Below are 16,566 nucleotides of genomic sequence, written 5' to 3' on the forward strand. Positions count from 1 at the left end.
GCGCGACGGTCGCGGACGCGCGCTCGGGACGCGGGCGGCGCGGGACGGGACGGAGACGGCGACGCGCGAGGGAGGGGAAGGGGAGGCGGGAGACGACGACGACGACGACGACGACGACGACGCGACGACGAGCGGGAAGGGGCGCGAAGACGCGATGAAAGGGCTGACGACGGCGCACGCGTTTTACGCGTGGTACGCGGACGTGGAGGAGACGATGGACGAGGCGCGGAGGCGAGCGAGACGACGGGAGGCGGACGCGCTGCGCGCGGAGATTGAGAGGCGAGACGACGCGTTACGAAAATTGGAGGAGGTGGAGACGGGGGTTAAAACGCTCGTCGACGCGCAGGCGGCGCTGAAGCTGAGGGCGAGGCGGACGCAGGAGGAAAGCGAGCGGTTGATCGCGGAGAAGGATCGTCTGCTTGAGTTCGCGGACGCGCTGCGGGGAAAGCTGGATTATTTCGACCAGTTGGAAAAGGTGGCGGAGCAGTTTCAGGCTGGGGTTATCATCTCGGGCGCGAGCGATGCGAGTGGGGCGAGCTTGGCGCCGCGCGAGCAGGTGATGCCGATGCTGAAGCGTCTGGACGATTGCCTGGATTTTGTGGCGTCGCATCCGCAATACGCCGACGGCGGAAGTTACGGGACCAAGTTTCGACAGTTGCAAAATCGAGCGATGAGCACAGTGCGCGAATATTACGTCTCAGCCTTGCGCAAGGCGACGAAACACGTGCAAGATGTAGCGAAGGGTAAGACTGGTGTGAGCGGCGGCGAGGATGAGTACGACGAGCTCGTGGTCGAGGAGGGGAGTGCGACGACTTTGTTGTACGTTCGCTTTCGCGCCGCCGCGGCGGAACTGCGCGATCTCACCGAGGAGCTCGAAAAGCGAGGGCATCACGAAGAGTACGCCGCGCTTCTCTCGGACTGCCACGTGTTATACTGCGAGCAGCGTGCTCTTCTCCTCGCCGGGTCGGTTCGGACGAAGATGCGCGCCATAGCGACAGCCGAGCGTGGAGCGGATGTCATAGCTCTCGCGAGAATCGGCACTGCCTATCTCGTCGAAGTTTGTCAGGCAGAGTTCGCTCTGTTCAAACACTTTTTCCCGCAAACCGATCCCACGGGGGCCTTGTCCGCGCTCATGATTCCGCTCGGAACGTACTTGAGCGACATTTTGCGGCCAAAGTACATTTCAATCACCGAGTTGGCTTTATTGGCTGAGCTCGTCGAGGCGCTCAAGGGCGAGATCATCGAGGACGTAACCTCGAAGATTGACAATGCGCTAGCCTTGGAGCCGGCGATGCGAAGAATCCTGTCAGATGTTCAAGAGAGACTGATCTTCCGCGCGCAGACTTACGTGAAGGATCAGGTGGGCAACTATCGAGCCACCGCGGCTGATTTGGACTTTCCCGCCAAACTCGTGCGCGCACTGCAAGCGAAGTCGTCTGGCGGCGACTCGGAGGACGACATTAAAAATTGGTACCCTCCACTCGAGCGCACACTGACGTGCTTATCTAAACTATATCGCTGCGTGGAGATCAAAACATTCGCGGGATTGGCGCAAGAGGCGGTGTCGCTGTGCGCGGACAATATCGCCGCCGCTGCGCGCGCAGTGGCGTCGAAAGCGACTCCGGTAGACGGTCAGCTCTTCCTCATCAAGCACTTGATCATCTTGCGCGAACAAATCGCGCCATTCAACGCCGAGTTTGCGGTTTCCATCAAGGATTTGGACTTTACCCATATGCGCGGGCAAATGCGCCGAATGCTCGGCGGAGAGATGTCCTTCTTTTCGCTGACGCAAGACAACGCATTCTACCAGCTCGCTTCTGAAGGTCGACCGCGCGTCGTCGAGAGCAAAATCGACTCCAAGAGAGAGCTCGAGAAGCAACTTCAAGCCGCGTGTGAAGCGTACATCATGAGTATCACGAAACTCATCGTCGATCCAATGCTCAGTTTCATCACCAAGGTGACCGCGTTTCGCGTGTCGACGACGTCGCAGGGGAAATCCATCAAAGACGCAGCCTTTGCTTCGGAAGAAAAACTCGCAGCCATCGCGAAACAAGTCAAAACCTCGCTCGCAGACGAGCTCCCGAAGGCCGTCTACACCATGAAGTTGTACTTGCACGCGGAAAATACCCGCGAGGCGTTGCTCAAGCCCATCAAGAGCAACGTCGCCGAAGCCTTCGCGCAAATCGCCGCCATCATCGACGCCGACTTTCCTCCCGGCACCGCCGCGCGCGTCGGCCTTCTCGACCCCGCGCAGCTCGCCGCCGCGATTGAGGACGCGAGTTAGCGTCGCGACGCGCGCGCCAGATTAGAATCGCTCCGTGTAACACCCCACACTGCGCCGATCGCTCGATGCCCTCGGACGACGACGACGACGTCCCGGAGCAGACCGCCGGAAATCGACGCCTGCTCGCGTCGGAGGAGGACGCGCGCCGTCGTAAGCGCGAGCGCCCGCGCGCGGTGTCGGTTTGGAAACTTTGCGGAATCAATGCGTTTTTCCTCGCCTACGGCGCGTGGATATCCTCGTTCGCCATCGTGACGCTGCCGTACGAGTCGACGAGGTTTTTCCCGGACGCCGACGCGGTGGCGCTGGGAGGGTTCATGTTCATCGCCGGCGCGAGTCAGATGTCGGGGCCGTGGGCGGGATACGTGAGCGATCGCACGCGGAGCGCGTACGGTAGACGGCGCCCGGTGCTCGTCAAAGGCGCCGTCGTCGCGGCGCCGTCGTTGGTGATGTTACTCGTGGCGCGAACGTACTACGGCTCGCTGGGGGGGTGGGCGCCGACGCTGTATTACGTCGCGTTCACGGCGACGATGCTGGCGCTGAACGTGATGTACACGGCGGCGAGCGGCATCGTGCCGGATATGATTCCGGACGATCAGACGGGACAGTCGAATGGGGTGCTGGCGGCGATGAGTGCGGCGGGGGCGTGCATGGGATTCGTGTACACGATGGTGTATCCAGACGTGGGGAGCTTGTATTGGTTTTATCTCGCGCTGTTGGCGACGTGCGTGCCGATTACGTGTTATTGCGCCACGGAAGAGTCTTCGCTCGGTGGTGTAGCATCGTCAGATGACGTAGAGAGCAGTGCGAGGGAAGGTTCGACTTCTGCGACGGTCGACTCGGCGTTTTCGTGGCGCGAGCTGGCGTCGATGTACACGATTTCGCCTTTTGTTCCGGAACAAAAATCATTCTTTTGGCTCTTCGTTTGCCGCACGTTGTACTATACCGGCATCAGCGCTCAAGTGTTTTTGCTGTACTTGCTCAGAGATACCGCCGTGAAAGAAGATGGAAGTGGGCTCGAGGGACACGAGCCACAGCAAACGGTTGCACGCTTGTCCTTCATCGGCCAAGTCGGCGGCATGATCGCCGCCTATCCCGCTGGTTTGCTGAGCGACGTCTTCGGTCGAAAGCCATTGATCGTCATCGCGTGCGCGGGCATTATATCTGTGTACATCATGTTTATGTACATCCACCGATTGACGTCGATCATGTACATTGGCGTGTATTACGGCGCGTTGAACGGCATGTTCCTCTCGGTCGATTACGCGCTCGCCATCGACTGTTTACCGAGCCGAGAAAACGCCGCGCGATGGCTCGCGGTTTGGGGTGTCGCCAGTTTCATCGGCACCTCCATCGGTCCGACTGTGTTCGCCTTGATTCTTCACTTTTCTCCGCAGCCCGCCGACGGACGAGCGTACGGTTCGTCTCAAGAAGGGTACGACGTCATGCTCGTCGTCGGCGCCGTGTGGATGGCCCTCTGCGCCTCGTTCCTGTGCTTGGTCGACTCGAAGAAGCCCCGCGCGCGCGAACTGTAGAACTGTAAGCCACGCCTAGATCGAGTCAGCTCTCGTCGCGCCCTGCGCACCGCGCCGCGTCGACGTCGCGCGTCCAATCGAATCGGAACATCGCGCCGTTCCTTTTTTCGGAAATGAAAAGGGAGACGAAGAGTCGCCGAAACGCTCGCGCGCGCGCGGGGTGCGCGGCCGCACGTCGACGCGCGCGGCGTCGCGAGCGCGCGGGATGGGATGCCTGAAAGGTTGCATGTTCTCGCGCGACGTGCTCACCGCCGCGTCGTGGGACGCCTTCGCCAAGGACGCCCTCGACGTCGATTTGGATTCCAAACCGACGCTCGACGATGGCGCGCGCGCGGGGACGAAACGCGCGCGCGCGCGCAAGCGCCTCGCCGTCGGAGAGGCGCTCGGGGATGAAAACGAATCGAAACAGACGAATCTCGACGCGCGAGAGGCGGCAAACGAGCGAACGGAGGGGTCGCTGCGGGCGATGGAATCAGCGATGGATGGGAATTTGCTCTTCGTCGAGCTGGACGCGCGAGCGCGACGACGGGTGATGGACGCCATGACGCCCTCGTACGTCGACGAGGGCGAGATCGTGATCGCGCAGGGCGATACGAATTGCGATCGATTCTACGTGATCGAAATCGGGGAGGTGCGGGTGATGAAGAATGAAAATTCGAAGCGGTCGAGCTTGTCGAACGATAGCGCGAACGAAGAGGGATCGCCGCGCGCTGCGCGGCTGGCGACGTCAAAGCGTTCGTTTGAAGGGTGTGCGTACCATCCCGAGACCGCCAAGCAAGTGGCAACGCTTGGCCCGGGTCGGGGATTCGGCGAGCTCGCGCTGCTGTACGCCTGCCCGCGATCGGCGACGGTCGTGGCGGCGACGCCGTTGAAACTGTGGACGCTGCACGCGAGCGCGTTCAAGGCGATAAAGCGTTCCATCGCGACGAAGGATGCATCTTGTATGCTCGAACTTCTGGAGAGCGTGGAGCTATTCAACGCTCTGTCAGAGCAACAGCTGATTGCGATATGTACCGCGGCGAGAAGAGAGGTGTACGAGACGAATGACGTTGTATTCAATCAAGGCGATCCCGGAAATTGCTTCTACATCGTGGAACGCGGCGAGGTGAGCGTTCGAGTCCATGGTGGCGAAGTCGCGAAACTCTCGCGTGGCGATTTCTTCGGTGAGCGCGCACTGATAAATAATGAACCTCGTGCGGCGACGATCGTCGCCGCAACCGACATTTCGTGTTTGGTGCTTAATCGCCAAACTTTTGTCTCCATGCTCGGTTCCATTGAAGAGGCGCGATGTTTTGCCGGTTTGGCCGAATGCCCGATTCTCGCCGCTTTGAGCGACGCACAGTTGACGGATATCTCAAGTTTGATGAAAATGCAAACGTTCGTCAAAGATGAAGTCGTGTTTCAACAGAACTCTCTCGGAGATGCTTTTTACGTCATCATCGACGGGGAATTCGTGGTTACGAAATCATCCGTTGACGAACCGTTGGCCAAACTCACTCGAGGTCAGTACTTCGGCGAACTCGCACTGCTGCGTAAAGATAAGCGTGCAGGCACAGTCACATGCGTGAGCCAACACGCGAAGGTCGCGTGCATGACGAAGACGGCGTTCGAGAAGAAATTGGGCAACTTGGAAGTCTTGCGCAAGGCTTGGCGACTCGAGACGTTGAGAAAGGTGCCGATTCTCTCAAAGCTCTCTCCTGACGAAGCTCGAGCGTTATCGGACGAACTCACCGATGTGTCTTTTCGAGAGAATGAAACGATCGTTCGTCAAGGCGACAAAGGTGACGCCATGTTTATTTTGGAATCTGGCGAAGTTGAAGTCGTGGACGAAAAGACGCTCGACGCCGAAGGAGCGCCGAAACTGTTATGCAAGCTCGGTCCGAGCTCCTACTTTGGCGAGCTTGGACTACTAAATTCTGAAACTAGAGCCGCTACCGTACGTGTTCCGCATCGAGCGACTGTTTTGATCATCACCCGTCGCACCTTCGAGCAACATCTCGGCAACTTGAAGGACATCCTGAAGAGAAACGCCGAGGAAATGTACGCTAAGAGCGGTAGCGGCTCGTACAAGAAACCGGTGACAGCTGAGCTCGAGGAGCTCCAAACCATCGGTTTCTTAGGCGTTGGATCGTTCGGTCGAGTGACGCTTGTGGCTCACGATGGAGAGACGTACGCGCTGAAGGAAATTGGCAAAGCACAAGTTGTCGCTCGCGGGTTGGTCGAGCACGTGTGGCGCGAAAAGCAAACCATGGCGCAATGTGACTCACCGTTCTTGGTAAACCTTCGGCGTACCTACGTCAGCGAAAGATCGATTTACATGCTCATGGACAAAGTTCTTGGTGGAGAGCTTTTTACGTACTTGCAAACTCGAAACTCGCCGCTGCCCGAGGCGCACGCCAAATTTTATGCGGCGTGCGTGGTGCTGGCATTCGAGTATCTGCACGACCGGCAGATCACTTACCGCGATTTAAAGCCAGAGAACCTTCTGATTTGTACAAATGGTTATCTCAAAGTCACGGACTTTTCGTTCGCGAAGAAACTTCCGAAGGGCGCGAAAACTTTTACGCTGTGCGGCACGCCACAATACTTGGCGCCCGAGCAAGTACAACAAGTCGGCCACAATCGCGCCGTCGATTGGTGGGCGGTTGGCGTTTTGGTGTACGAACTCGTCAACGGCGTCCCACCTTTCAATCAAGACGACCACTACCAAATGTACAAGGCGATCAACGAGGTCAAATTCCACTTTTCGCCTCGCAACGGCCCCAAATTCCGCGCCGTCGTCTCCGGCCTCCTTCGCCGCATGCCCGCGAGTCGACTCGGCATGGGCAAAACCGGCGCACGCGAAATCAAGCAGCACGAGTGGTTTGCAGACATAAACTGGAGCGCTCTCGCGCAGCAACGCGCGCGCGCGCCGTACGTGCCGCTCGTCGAAGACGTTCGCGATTTAAGGCACTTTGTGGACACCGGCGACGACGTCCCGGGACTCTCCGCGAAGTGGGGCACCTACGCCTCCATCGGGCGATTTACCGACTTTTAAACCCCCCTTAAATAATTTGTGTAATAATTTACGAGCGCGTGCGACTGCGCCGTCGCGTCCGTCGAAGAAATTCCGCTCGCCGCCGCGCTCGATATCCAGTACTGGCAGCGCTGTTCAAACGCGTTGCCCGTCCGCGCGTGCCGCACACACGCGCGCGACGCACGACATGCTCGTCGCGCGCGCGCGCGCGACGACGCGCGCATCGCCGCGCGCATCGCGCGCGCGCGCGTCTTCCGCACCTCGCGTCGCCCGTCGCGTGGCCGCGCGCGCGACAAAGTTGACGATGGGTCCGGTGGGACAACCTGTCCCGAATGGATACGGCGATTATTACCCCACCCCGCGCGACGATCGCCGCGCGGGCGTGATCATGCACCCCACGAGTCTGCCCGGAGCGTACGGGATCGGCGACGCGGGCCCGGAGGCGCGCGCGTTCGTGGATTGGATGGCGAAAGGAAAGATGAGTATCTGGCAGGTGCTGCCGCTCGTGCCGCCGGGACGTCCGATACCGGGCGTGCGGGAAGACTATTGGTCGCCCTACAGCGGACGCGACGCGCACTGTGGAAATACGCTCGTGATATCGCTGGATGATTTGGTCGCGGACGGGCTGCTCGAGACGAAAGATTTGCCGAAGGCGTACGGCGGAAGCGAAAACGTGGATTTCGGACGCGTCGCGGCGACGAATGAGCCGCTGATTGCAAAGGCGGCGGAAAAGTTGCTCGCGATGGCGAGTGGTAGTGGACTAAAGGGGGAGTATGATGCGTTCTGCGCGCGCGCGGATGTGAAGGCGTGGTTAGATCCCGCCGCGACGTTCGACGCCATCGATTCGACGCCGGAACTCTTGGGTAAATATTGGTGGGATTGGCCCGCGGAATATCGCGATCGCGATCCAGGCGCGCTCGCGGCGATCGAAAGCGAAAAAGCGAGTTCGATTGAACTCTTCAAGGCGACGCAATTTCTGTTCCATGTGCAGTGGATGCGTTTGAAAAAGTACGCCAACGATAGAGGCGTTTCTCTGGTGGGCGACATGCCTATCTACGTCGGCGGTCACAGCGCCGACGTGTGGGCGAATCAAAACTTATTCTTGCTCGGTGACGATAAACGCCCGTCGGCGTTGGCGGGTGTACCACCCGACGCGTTCTCCGAGGACGGTCAGTTGTGGGGTAACCCGTTGTTTGATTGGGGCGAGCACGCGCGAACGGATTACGCGTGGTGGGCTCAGCGATTGAAGCGCACGCTCGAACTTCACGACGAGGTGCGCATCGATCACTTCCGCGCCTTTGCGGCGTACTGGGAAGTCGAAGCCGGCGCGCCGACGGCGAAGAGCGGTCGATGGATGGTCGGTCCGGGGGTGGATATGTTCAACAAGCTCAAGCCGGCGCTCGGCGACGCGAAAATCGTCGCGGAAGATCTCGGGGTCATCACCGCCGACGTCGTCGATTTGCGTCAAGAGTGCGGTTTCCCGGGTATGGTTGTCCTTCAGTTCGCGTGGGGTGGTAACGGGCGCAACCCGCACTTGCTGCACAACCACTACGAAAATTCATTTTGCTACCCGGGCACGCACGACAACGAAACGTCGCAAGGCTGGTACGCGCAACAGGACGAGGACACCAAGCGCCGCTTGGAGGCGTACGCCGGCATCGCCTACGGCGACGGCGCGTGGGGCATGATCAAGGCTGGGATGTCCAGCGTGAGCAAGGCGTGCGTATTCACCATGCAAGACGTCCTCGCCCTCGGCAACGAGGCGCGCATGAACACCCCCGGCGTCGCCGACGGCAACTGGTCCTGGCGCATCGGTGAACCGGGCGTTTTCGCCACCCTCGACGCCGAGGCGCACAAGCTCGCGAGTTTAGCCACCGTCTACGATCGCGTCGCCGACCCGGACGCGCAGTCCATGCGCGAATCCTGTCAATCCGTCGCCGGCGGCGGTCGAGGCGGCTTATTCGGTTTAGGCTTCTGGATCTTCTAGCCGCGCGTTCGCGACGATCACCGACGTCCCGTCCGATCCGCGCGCGCGCGATCGACGCCCGCGCACCACCCTCTCACTTCCCATCGCGTTCTTCGCTACGTCCGTGCGGATTGAATTACAAAAAGAAACCTACGAGCCTTCGCGCGTCGTCTCGCGCGTCCCGCTCGCGTCCCTTAGGGGTATCCTCGCCGTCCCGTCTCTCGTCGTCTCTTCGCTCTTCGCTCACGTCTCCTCGAGTTCGCTCTCGTCCAGGTGCGCGATGAAATCTTTCCCGCCGTTCGGGTTCGGGATCGCCACCTTGACCGCGAGCGTCGCGCTCGTCGTCGCGCCCTCGTGCGCGTCCGCGCGCGAATCGACGACGCCCGTCATGCCGATGAGATCCGTCGCCGCGCCCTTTGATTTCGGGACGTGGTACACGACGACGGATGATTTCACGCGAACCTTCGCGCCGACGCCGAGCGCGGCGCGGGCGACGACGGCGGCGCGGGCGGGAGGGCGCGCGACGGCGCGCGCGAGGGGGGCGCGCGAGGACGACGCGAACATCGCGGCGAGAGGCGCGAAGTGCGGACGAAGGGGCGAAGTCGAAAGCTACGATGCGACGGGGTGCGTGTTGAAAAGAATCGATTCGACGAGGCGATCGGTGGGGCGACAGGACGGTCACGCGTCGGCGTCGTCGCGGTCGGCGCGGTCGGTGTGGTCGCGAAGCGACATCGCGAGCGCGGCGCGAAGCTCGGCGTCGTCGTCGTCCTCGGCGGTCGCCGTCGCGGCGTCGGCGATTTCGGCGCTCGGACGCTGACCCATGCTCAGCGCGAGGGCTTGTTGGAGTAAAGCGTCGTCGTCGAGCATCATGGGATCGGCGGTGGCGTCGACGGGGGAGGTGTCGGCGCTGCCGGCGCCCTCGCTCGCGGCGACGCCCTCCTCGGCGGCGGCGGGCGCGGACGCGCCGGCGGCGGCGGCGGCTTCCTGACGCGCGCGCTCTTCTTCGAGCGAAATTCGCAGCGCCATCATCAACGCTGGATCGTCTCCCATGTCTCCCATGTCTCCCATGCCCTCGAGGCCCTGCATCGCCGCCTGCGACTGCGCCGCCGCCGCCGCCGCCGCGAATCCGCTCCCCGACGCCGCTCCGTCTTGATTGAAAATCGCCGTCCCGCACAAGACATCGCTCAGATTCGCCCCCGGCTCGACGACGACCAGATTCGAGTTATTATTCTTATTCACGCTCGTCACGAACGCGTCCAACTTCTCTCGATTCGCCTCGACGTCGCCGAACGACACCACGTCCACCGCCACGTTGCACTTGCGCAATTTTTTCCCCACCGCTCGCAGCGCCTCGATCTCATCCCTCAGCGGGCTTCCGACGAACAGCACGATCCGCATTCGCTGGTGTTTATTCTGTCTGTGTTTCAGCGCCAAGTGCGCCACCTGGACGCCGACGCAGACGTTGATCTCGCCCTCGATCTTCACCCCGTGCACCGAGTTGAGCACCGCGCCCAGGTCCTGCGTCGGCGTCGTGAGCACGCGCGGCGTCTTTCCCGCCAGCGACAGCACGCCGACCGCGTTCTCGGGGTTGCTCTGCGTCTTCGCCCCGGCGAGCAGGTTCAATGCGTCCGCCTCGGCCTGCGATCGCGCGGCGCGCGTCAGTCGTCGCGTCGCGCGCGTCGTCGGTCGTCGGTCGTCGCCGCGGTCGTTGGGCGATCTGCGCGCGAGAAAAACGTCGCGCGCGGCGCGGCGCGCGCACCTGAAGACGCGAGGGGGCGTAGTCGGAGTTGCGAACGTGTTCGCTGTTATCGAGACACAGGATCGTGGCCTCGAGGACCATGACGCGCGCGCGGGGGGGGGTGTGACGCGATCGAGCGCGGAGGCGCGGCGACGCCGAGGCGAAGCGGCGAAGCGGCGCGCGGATTACAAAAGCTCGAGACGCGAGCGTGGGGCGCGCGAAGCGCTGGGTGACTAGACGACGCCGACGAAATCTTCGCCCTCCCAATCGTCGTATATGGAGCGGCGCGCGAGGTCGGGAACGGGGGCGTCGCAGTCCATCGCGTCCGTCGCGTCCGTCGCGTCCGTCGCGCGCGCCGCGTCGGACGACGGCGCGAATCCCGGACGCTTGCGAGGCGTCGGGGTGACGGCGTCCCAACCGGGGCTCATGTCCGCGCGCGATGGAAGCGTGGAGCGCGTCGCGACGTCGGCGGCGCGCAGCGGCGCGAGGCGGACCACGGGAAGGCGTCGACCGTCGCGCGCGGCGGCTTCGGCTTCGGCTTTGGCGCGCGCGCGCGCCTCGGCGGCCTCGGCCAACTCTCGCGGCACGTACTCTCCGGGTTTCAGCGTCCCGTTCGGTCTCGCGAGTGGATCCACGGGCACGCGAACCATCTCCTCGTCGTCCTCCACCGGCGGATCGTACGCGTGCAACAACCGTCGCCACTTGCGCACCGCGCCGTCGAACGCGCGTTTCGACATTCCCGCGCGAATGTTCGGCGTCCACGCATCGCTCGATCTCCTCGCGCTCTTCGCCACGAGCTCGCGATATCGCGCGTACCCGAGCGTGTTCTTCCCGTAATCGATCTGTCGCTGTCGTTGTCGCAGCTTGTGCGGATCCGTCTCCTCGCGCGTCGTCGCGTCGTCGCCCGAGCCGCGCCGCGCGTCGCCCGCCGCGGCGTTCGTCAGGTCGTACACGTCCTCGATCTCCCCGTCTTCGATCGCGCGCTTGACGTCGATTCGTTTGCGTTCGTTCGAGCGCCTCGCGCGCGCGCCCTCGCGCGATCGCGCGACGAGGCCGCGCGAGACGTCGCCGTCGCGCGTCGCTTTTCGCGCGCTCGCGGGCTTGACGATCGCGCGCGCGGGCGCGGTGCGCTTGACGTTGGCGTCGTGCTTGCGCGCGAACGGACGGTGCGATGGCGATTCGTCGTCGCGCGCGGCGCGCGGCGCGCGCGAGGGCGACGGACGCGGACGAGGCGTCATGGAGTGGGGCGTCTGTCGCGACGCGATTTAAATAAAGTCGACGCGGCGGAGCTGATGTCGCGTCGGGCCGTTACAATGGCTCTACTAGGAAGCTAAGTTCGCGTTCGACAGATAAAAACGATCGATTAGAAGCCGATGAACTTGGCGGCGAACACGTTGTTGTGCGCGGGATCCGCCATGTGGGACACCAAGTTGGCCACCGGGCCGACGCCGGTGTGGTCGTATTGCACCATGATGCCGGCGAAGGCGACCATCGCGAGACGACCGTTGGCGATCTCCTTCGCCTTCAAGGTCTTCAAGTCACCCTTGGCGTAGCCGAGCGGGTCGAAGATGCCACCCGGGTAACCCACAACGCCAGCCGGGAGCTTGGCGTTGGAGAACGGCGTCGGATCTTCGCTCACCGAACCCGGCTTGCGAATGTCTTGCCATCTGCGCACTTCGGCCCAGTTCATCATGAGCATTTGCACCCAGAACAAAGTCGTGGCGTCGGTGAAGTAGCCGTCGTACGACGGGGCCTCGTGCCAGTTCGGCAAGTTGCTGATGCCCATGTTGGTGAGGATCTCCGGCGCCGCGGCGCCGGCGACGCCGAGCATCGCCCAGCGGCCGTGTTGAAGCTCGGCTTGCACGTACCACTTCAAATCCTCCGGATCCTTGCCGAGTTCGAGCGGATCGAAGCCGTAATCACCCGGCAACTCGTTCTTCAAGTGCGCCGGCGCGGTCGCACCCGGCATCCACATCGGTTGCGTCGCGGCGCTCGCGCGCGTCTTCAAGCTTTGACGCTTTTGCGCCTTCGCCGCGCGCAAACTGCATTCGCGAAATCGCGCGTTCGTCGTCAGTCGCCCGTTCGTCGCGTTCGCGTCCCGTCCATCCCATCCCTCCCTCGCGCCGCGCGTCTCGCCGCGCCGCCTCGCCGCGCGCCGTCGCTCCCTCGCGTCGCTCGCGCGCCCGCGGCGGCGCCGCGGACGGCGTCGAGTCCGAAGCCCCGCGCGCGTCGCCGCGCGCGTCCCGCCCCGTCCCGCCGCGCCCGATCGCCGCTCGAACGTCCGCCCCCCCCGCGCCCTCGCGCGCGCTTCCGCGCCGCTCGATCGCCGCGCGCGACGCGCGAAATTCCCTCGAATCGAAATCCCCGTTCGAAGACGCGCGTCCGCGCGCGCGCGCCGCGTCCGCGCGCGCGCGAGCCCGTCGCCGTATCTCCCTCGCGCGATACGATACGATCGCGATACGACGCGCGCGATCCGTTCGCGGCGCGTCTCCGAGCGCGCGACGTCGCGTCGAGCGCGCACCTGGCGACGGCGGTGGAAGAGAATTGAACGGCGGCGGACATGACGACGGGTGTGCGTTTCGCGCGCGGGTGTGTCGCCGGCGCGCGATCGGCGCGCGCGGCGATGGTTGGTGTTTATGTCACACATCGTTTGTGTGGGTTTGTAGTGACAGATATAATATAGCATGTCGGACATTCGGTATGTATTTAAGGGATTCGTAACGGTTTTATTTCACGCGCTCGATATATCCGTTCGGCGCGCCATCGCCCGCACAGCGCGACGCGGGCGGCGCGATGACGCGACGCGTCGACGCGAACGCGCGCGCCGTCGACGCGCGCGAGCGCGAGTGCGGTGAACTCAGGGTGCGTCGGAAGCGCGAACGCGACGCGAGATGGCGCGGACGCGACGCGAACGCGAACGATGAATGAATTCGAGTGACCGTTCGACCGTTCGACCGTTCGCGCGACCGTCGACGCGTCGACGGCGCGCGACGGCGACGCGGAGGCGCGCGCGACGGCGCGAAACGGTGATGCGAAACGCGTCGAACGCGCGCGAGCGAGCGCGAGGCGCGAGGACGGGCGCGGGAGACGCGAGGGGACGCGAGCGCGGACGGGGGACTGACGGCGAGGCGAGACGCGCGCGCGACAGGGATTTTCGCACTCGTTGCTCGGGAAATTGGACGCCGCGAGACAGGCTGGGAGGTTCGGTGAGGCGGAGATCGCGTTGTTGAAGGAAAAGCTCGCGATCGTGGTGAGCGCGTTTCAGAGCGAGCGGGAGAAGAGGGAGAAGGAATTGGAGGCGCTCGGGAGCGCGGCGCGCGTGGAGCTGAGCGAGCGAGAGTTCGCGTTGTCGAGCGCGAGATTGGAGCTCGCGGAGGCGAGACGGTTGATAAAGATTTTGGAAGCGAGAGAGGATAGTACGAGAGATGATCTCGACGAGGCTTTGACGGCGAATGAGATTTTGAAGGCGCAGTTGCTGGACGAACACGAGTGCGCTTCGACGCTTCGACGCGAGTGCGCGCGGTTGCGCGAGGCGCTGCGAGATGCGGGCGAGGCGTTGGCGTACGCGGCGGAAAGAGAAGAAGAACTCACGAATAAGCCGGCGGGAATGGATGACGTGGAGGTGAGACTCGAGCGTGAGGCGCAAAACGCAAAGATTGCGCGCTTGGAAGAAAAGCTCGTCGAGACGAGGGACGAAAACAAATTGCTCAGACGAGACTTGGTGGAGCGCGACGGAGAAAACTCAGAGTTACATCGCGCGGTTGCCGAGCGCGATGGTGCGCAGCGGTTCCTCAAAACGCAACTCGCGGACTGGAATCAGCGTTTGTACGCTCGCGCCGAAGGAAGCGACTCCCAACTCGCCGGTACGACGACGAGCGCGAGCGAAGGTTCGGCGACTGAACTGCGAACGAGGTTGGATCAAGTCGAGATCGAACTCGGTGCGAAGACTGGCGCGGTTATCGCGTTGGAGCGTCGCGTGAAAGATCAAGACAAGGCACTCGAACGCGCGCGTGCGGAGATCGAAAAGATGCGCGAGAAGCTCTTCGCGCGCGAGACGACGGATGTCCGCGCCACGGCACCGAAGCAGCGATCCAAGTACGTCGAGGACGCCGAGAATACCGCGGCGCAGGTTATGGAGACGCTTCGCGCGACGCGCGACAGACATGCAGAGAAGCGTAGTCGCGACGCTCGCGCGGCACGACGCGTCGGTGGCCCCAAGAGCGCGCAGAGCCGACCGGCGACGAAGAAACGCGAGCGAGCGCCGCCGTCATCCGTGGTCATTGACGCGAACGCCCCGTACCAACCGCCGCGAGCGAATGACGACGAGGACGAGGACGACGATGGCGATGATGACAGCGAGTACGAAGAAATTGACGTGCCGATCAAGCGCACGACGAAGAAGGGAATGTCGAAGAAGAAGTCAATCGCGCCCGCCGCCGCCAAGGAAAATGCCGCGACGGACGCCGCGCCGGCGAACGACGGTCCGCGCATGCCTCTCGGCATGCTTCAGATGCCCAAACTAGGCGCAAAGAAAGACAAGGGCGCGGTCGACGATGTCGCGCAGAAGAAGCGCCGATTGAATCGTCAATCGGCGATTCCCGAAGCGTTGCCGTCTTTAATGTTCGGCGTCGCCGACGGCGATTTTCAAGTCGCCCCGGCAAAGTGAGCCACCCGAGAATTACCCTCGTTCGCGTCCTTTGCACGATGAAACACCACACGAGCTAAATACTATCACGCATCGCTGCGTCCTACGCGTCCCTCCCGCGCCGCGTCGCCCCCTCGCCGCCGCCTTCGCCGCGTCGACTCAAACGTCCCGCGTCTCTCGCGCCGTCCCATCGCCACCAACCGCACCAACAGCCCCCCCACGACGAGCGCGCTCACCACGCACACCCCCACCAGCGCCTCGCGCGCGCGCGCCCCCCCCCTCGCGTCGTCTTTCCACCGCCAGTCCTCGAACATGCCCGCACACCGCGCCTCGCAATGGCGTCCGTCGCCCCGCGCGCGCGCGCGTCGACCGCCTCGCGCGCGCGCGCGCGCGTCGCGTCGTCCGCGTCGGCGTCGTCGACCGCGCGTCGGCGCGCGTCGCGCTCGAAACACGGCGACGCGCGCGGCGTCGACGTCAACCGACGCGCGGTCGCGGTCGCGCTCGCGGTCGCGCTCGCGACGCGCGCGGCGCCGCGCGCGCGCGCGACGGCGACGACGACGACGGATGAATTCAACGCGCTCGAGCGACGGGCGAAGCGGGCGTACTACGCGCGCGATTTGAAGCGGGCGCGCGAGGACTTGACAGCCATCATCGCGATGGAGCCCGAGACGCCCGAGTGGCGCGAGCGCCGCGCGCAGGTGCTCGTCGACATGAAATTGTTCGAAGAAGCCATCGCGGATTACGACGAGGCGGAGCGAATGTATCGAGCGATGTACGACGACGCGACGACGACGTACAAGTCGCTCGGGATGCTGAGTAATCGCGCGTTGGCGTACGAAGGGTTGAGTCGCTGGGACGCGGCGATCGCGGATTACTCGGAGGCGTTGAAGTACTCGTCGATGATGGGAGCGACGCCGCCGTACGTGCTGAATTCGCGTGGGAATTGTTATAACTCGATCGGGGAGTACGAGAAGGCGCTGGATGATTACTCGCGCGCGGCGGGCATTTTTCAGCAGTCTCGAAATCTTAGCGGAGCGATCTACGCGCAGAGCAACGCGGCGTTGATGCTCGCCGAACTCGGCCGAATCGACGAGGCGATAGAGGACATGGAAAAGGTTAAAAGACGAGCCGCCGGGAGCGTTGACATGCGCGCCGCGCTCGCGGCTCTCTATTGGTCGCGAGGGGAGGAGCAGCGCGCGGAGGATAATTGGAATTGGAGCTGCACGGCGATCAACAGTGGCCAAATGGTCGAAGGTGGTCCAGTGCTCGACGGCTGCGAGCTTTATCGCGATTACGATTGGCTCGGTCGCATTCGACGTTGGCCCCCGTCAATGGTGCAAAAGTTTAAAAGATTCATTGAGTTGAGTTGAAAACAATGATTTAGT

At 63.0% G+C, this 16,566-nt stretch overlaps 9 protein-coding genes across 9 annotated transcripts; 6 read left to right on the forward strand and 3 right to left on the reverse strand.

Moving 5' to 3' along the window:
* Positions 1–154: 154 nt before the first annotated feature.
* Positions 155–2,284, forward strand: OSTLU_35884 (predicted protein; the record flags this gene model as incomplete). The annotated part of the gene is made up of 1 exon (XM_001416077.1): positions 155–2,284. The coding sequence occupies one exon, from the start codon at positions 155–157 to the stop codon at positions 2,282–2,284; it is 2,130 nt and encodes a 709-aa protein (XP_001416114.1).
* Positions 2,285–2,598: 314 nt separating this feature from the next.
* On the forward strand, positions 2,599–3,816 carry OSTLU_14174 (predicted protein; the record flags this gene model as incomplete). Its single annotated transcript, XM_001416078.1, has 1 exon — positions 2,599–3,816. The coding sequence occupies one exon, from the start codon at positions 2,599–2,601 to the stop codon at positions 3,814–3,816; it is 1,218 nt and encodes a 405-aa protein (XP_001416115.1).
* A 478-nt stretch (positions 3,817–4,294) lies between these two features.
* Positions 4,295–6,853, forward strand: OSTLU_12211 (predicted protein; the record flags this gene model as incomplete). Its single annotated transcript, XM_001416079.1, has 3 exons — positions 4,295–4,447; positions 4,583–5,050; positions 5,888–6,853. The coding sequence occupies 3 exons, from the start codon at positions 4,295–4,297 to the stop codon at positions 6,851–6,853; spliced, it is 1,587 nt and encodes a 528-aa protein (XP_001416116.1).
* Positions 6,854–7,028: 175 nt separating this feature from the next.
* Positions 7,029–8,905, forward strand: OSTLU_44779 (predicted protein). Its single transcript, XM_001416080.1, has one exon. The coding sequence runs from the start codon at positions 7,137–7,139 to the stop codon at positions 8,817–8,819; it is 1,683 nt and encodes a 560-aa protein (XP_001416117.1). The 5' UTR covers positions 7,029–7,136; the 3' UTR covers positions 8,820–8,905.
* An 874-nt stretch (positions 8,906–9,779) lies between these two features.
* Positions 9,780–10,638, reverse strand: OSTLU_6757 (predicted protein; the record flags this gene model as incomplete). The annotated part of the gene is made up of 2 exons (XM_001416317.1): positions 9,780–10,436; positions 10,558–10,638. Coding segments are annotated over 2 exons (738 nt in total), but the record flags the coding sequence as incomplete, so codon positions are not given.
* Positions 10,639–10,769: 131 nt separating this feature from the next.
* OSTLU_14178 (predicted protein) lies at positions 10,770–11,774 on the reverse strand (the record flags this gene model as incomplete). Its single annotated transcript, XM_001416318.1, has 1 exon — positions 10,770–11,774. One exon carries the CDS (start codon positions 11,772–11,774, stop codon positions 10,770–10,772), a length of 1,005 nt encoding a protein of 334 aa, XP_001416355.1.
* Positions 11,775–11,899: 125 nt separating this feature from the next.
* Positions 11,900–13,080, reverse strand: lhca4 (Photosystem I light harvesting complex, chlorophyll a/b binding; the record flags this gene model as incomplete). The annotated part of the gene is made up of 1 exon (XM_001416319.1): positions 11,900–13,080. Exon 1 carries the CDS (start codon positions 12,509–12,511, stop codon positions 11,900–11,902), a length of 612 nt encoding a protein of 203 aa, XP_001416356.1. The 5' UTR covers positions 12,512–13,080.
* Positions 13,081–14,200: 1,120 nt separating this feature from the next.
* On the forward strand, positions 14,201–15,202 carry OSTLU_92288 (predicted protein; the record flags this gene model as incomplete). Its single annotated transcript, XM_001416081.1, has 1 exon — positions 14,201–15,202. A coding segment is annotated over one exon (1,002 nt), but the record flags the coding sequence as incomplete, so codon positions are not given.
* Positions 15,203–15,516: 314 nt separating this feature from the next.
* On the forward strand, positions 15,517–16,551 carry OSTLU_35856 (predicted protein; the record flags this gene model as incomplete). Its single annotated transcript, XM_001416082.1, has 1 exon — positions 15,517–16,551. The coding sequence occupies one exon, from the start codon at positions 15,517–15,519 to the stop codon at positions 16,549–16,551; it is 1,035 nt and encodes a 344-aa protein (XP_001416119.1).
* Positions 16,552–16,566: the final 15 nt, after the last annotated feature.

This window comes from Ostreococcus lucimarinus, chromosome 2 (genome assembly GCF_000092065.1).
Source record: "Ostreococcus lucimarinus CCE9901 chromosome 2, complete sequence".
Classification (NCBI taxonomy): domain Eukaryota; kingdom Viridiplantae; phylum Chlorophyta; class Mamiellophyceae; order Mamiellales; family Bathycoccaceae; genus Ostreococcus; species Ostreococcus sp. 'lucimarinus'.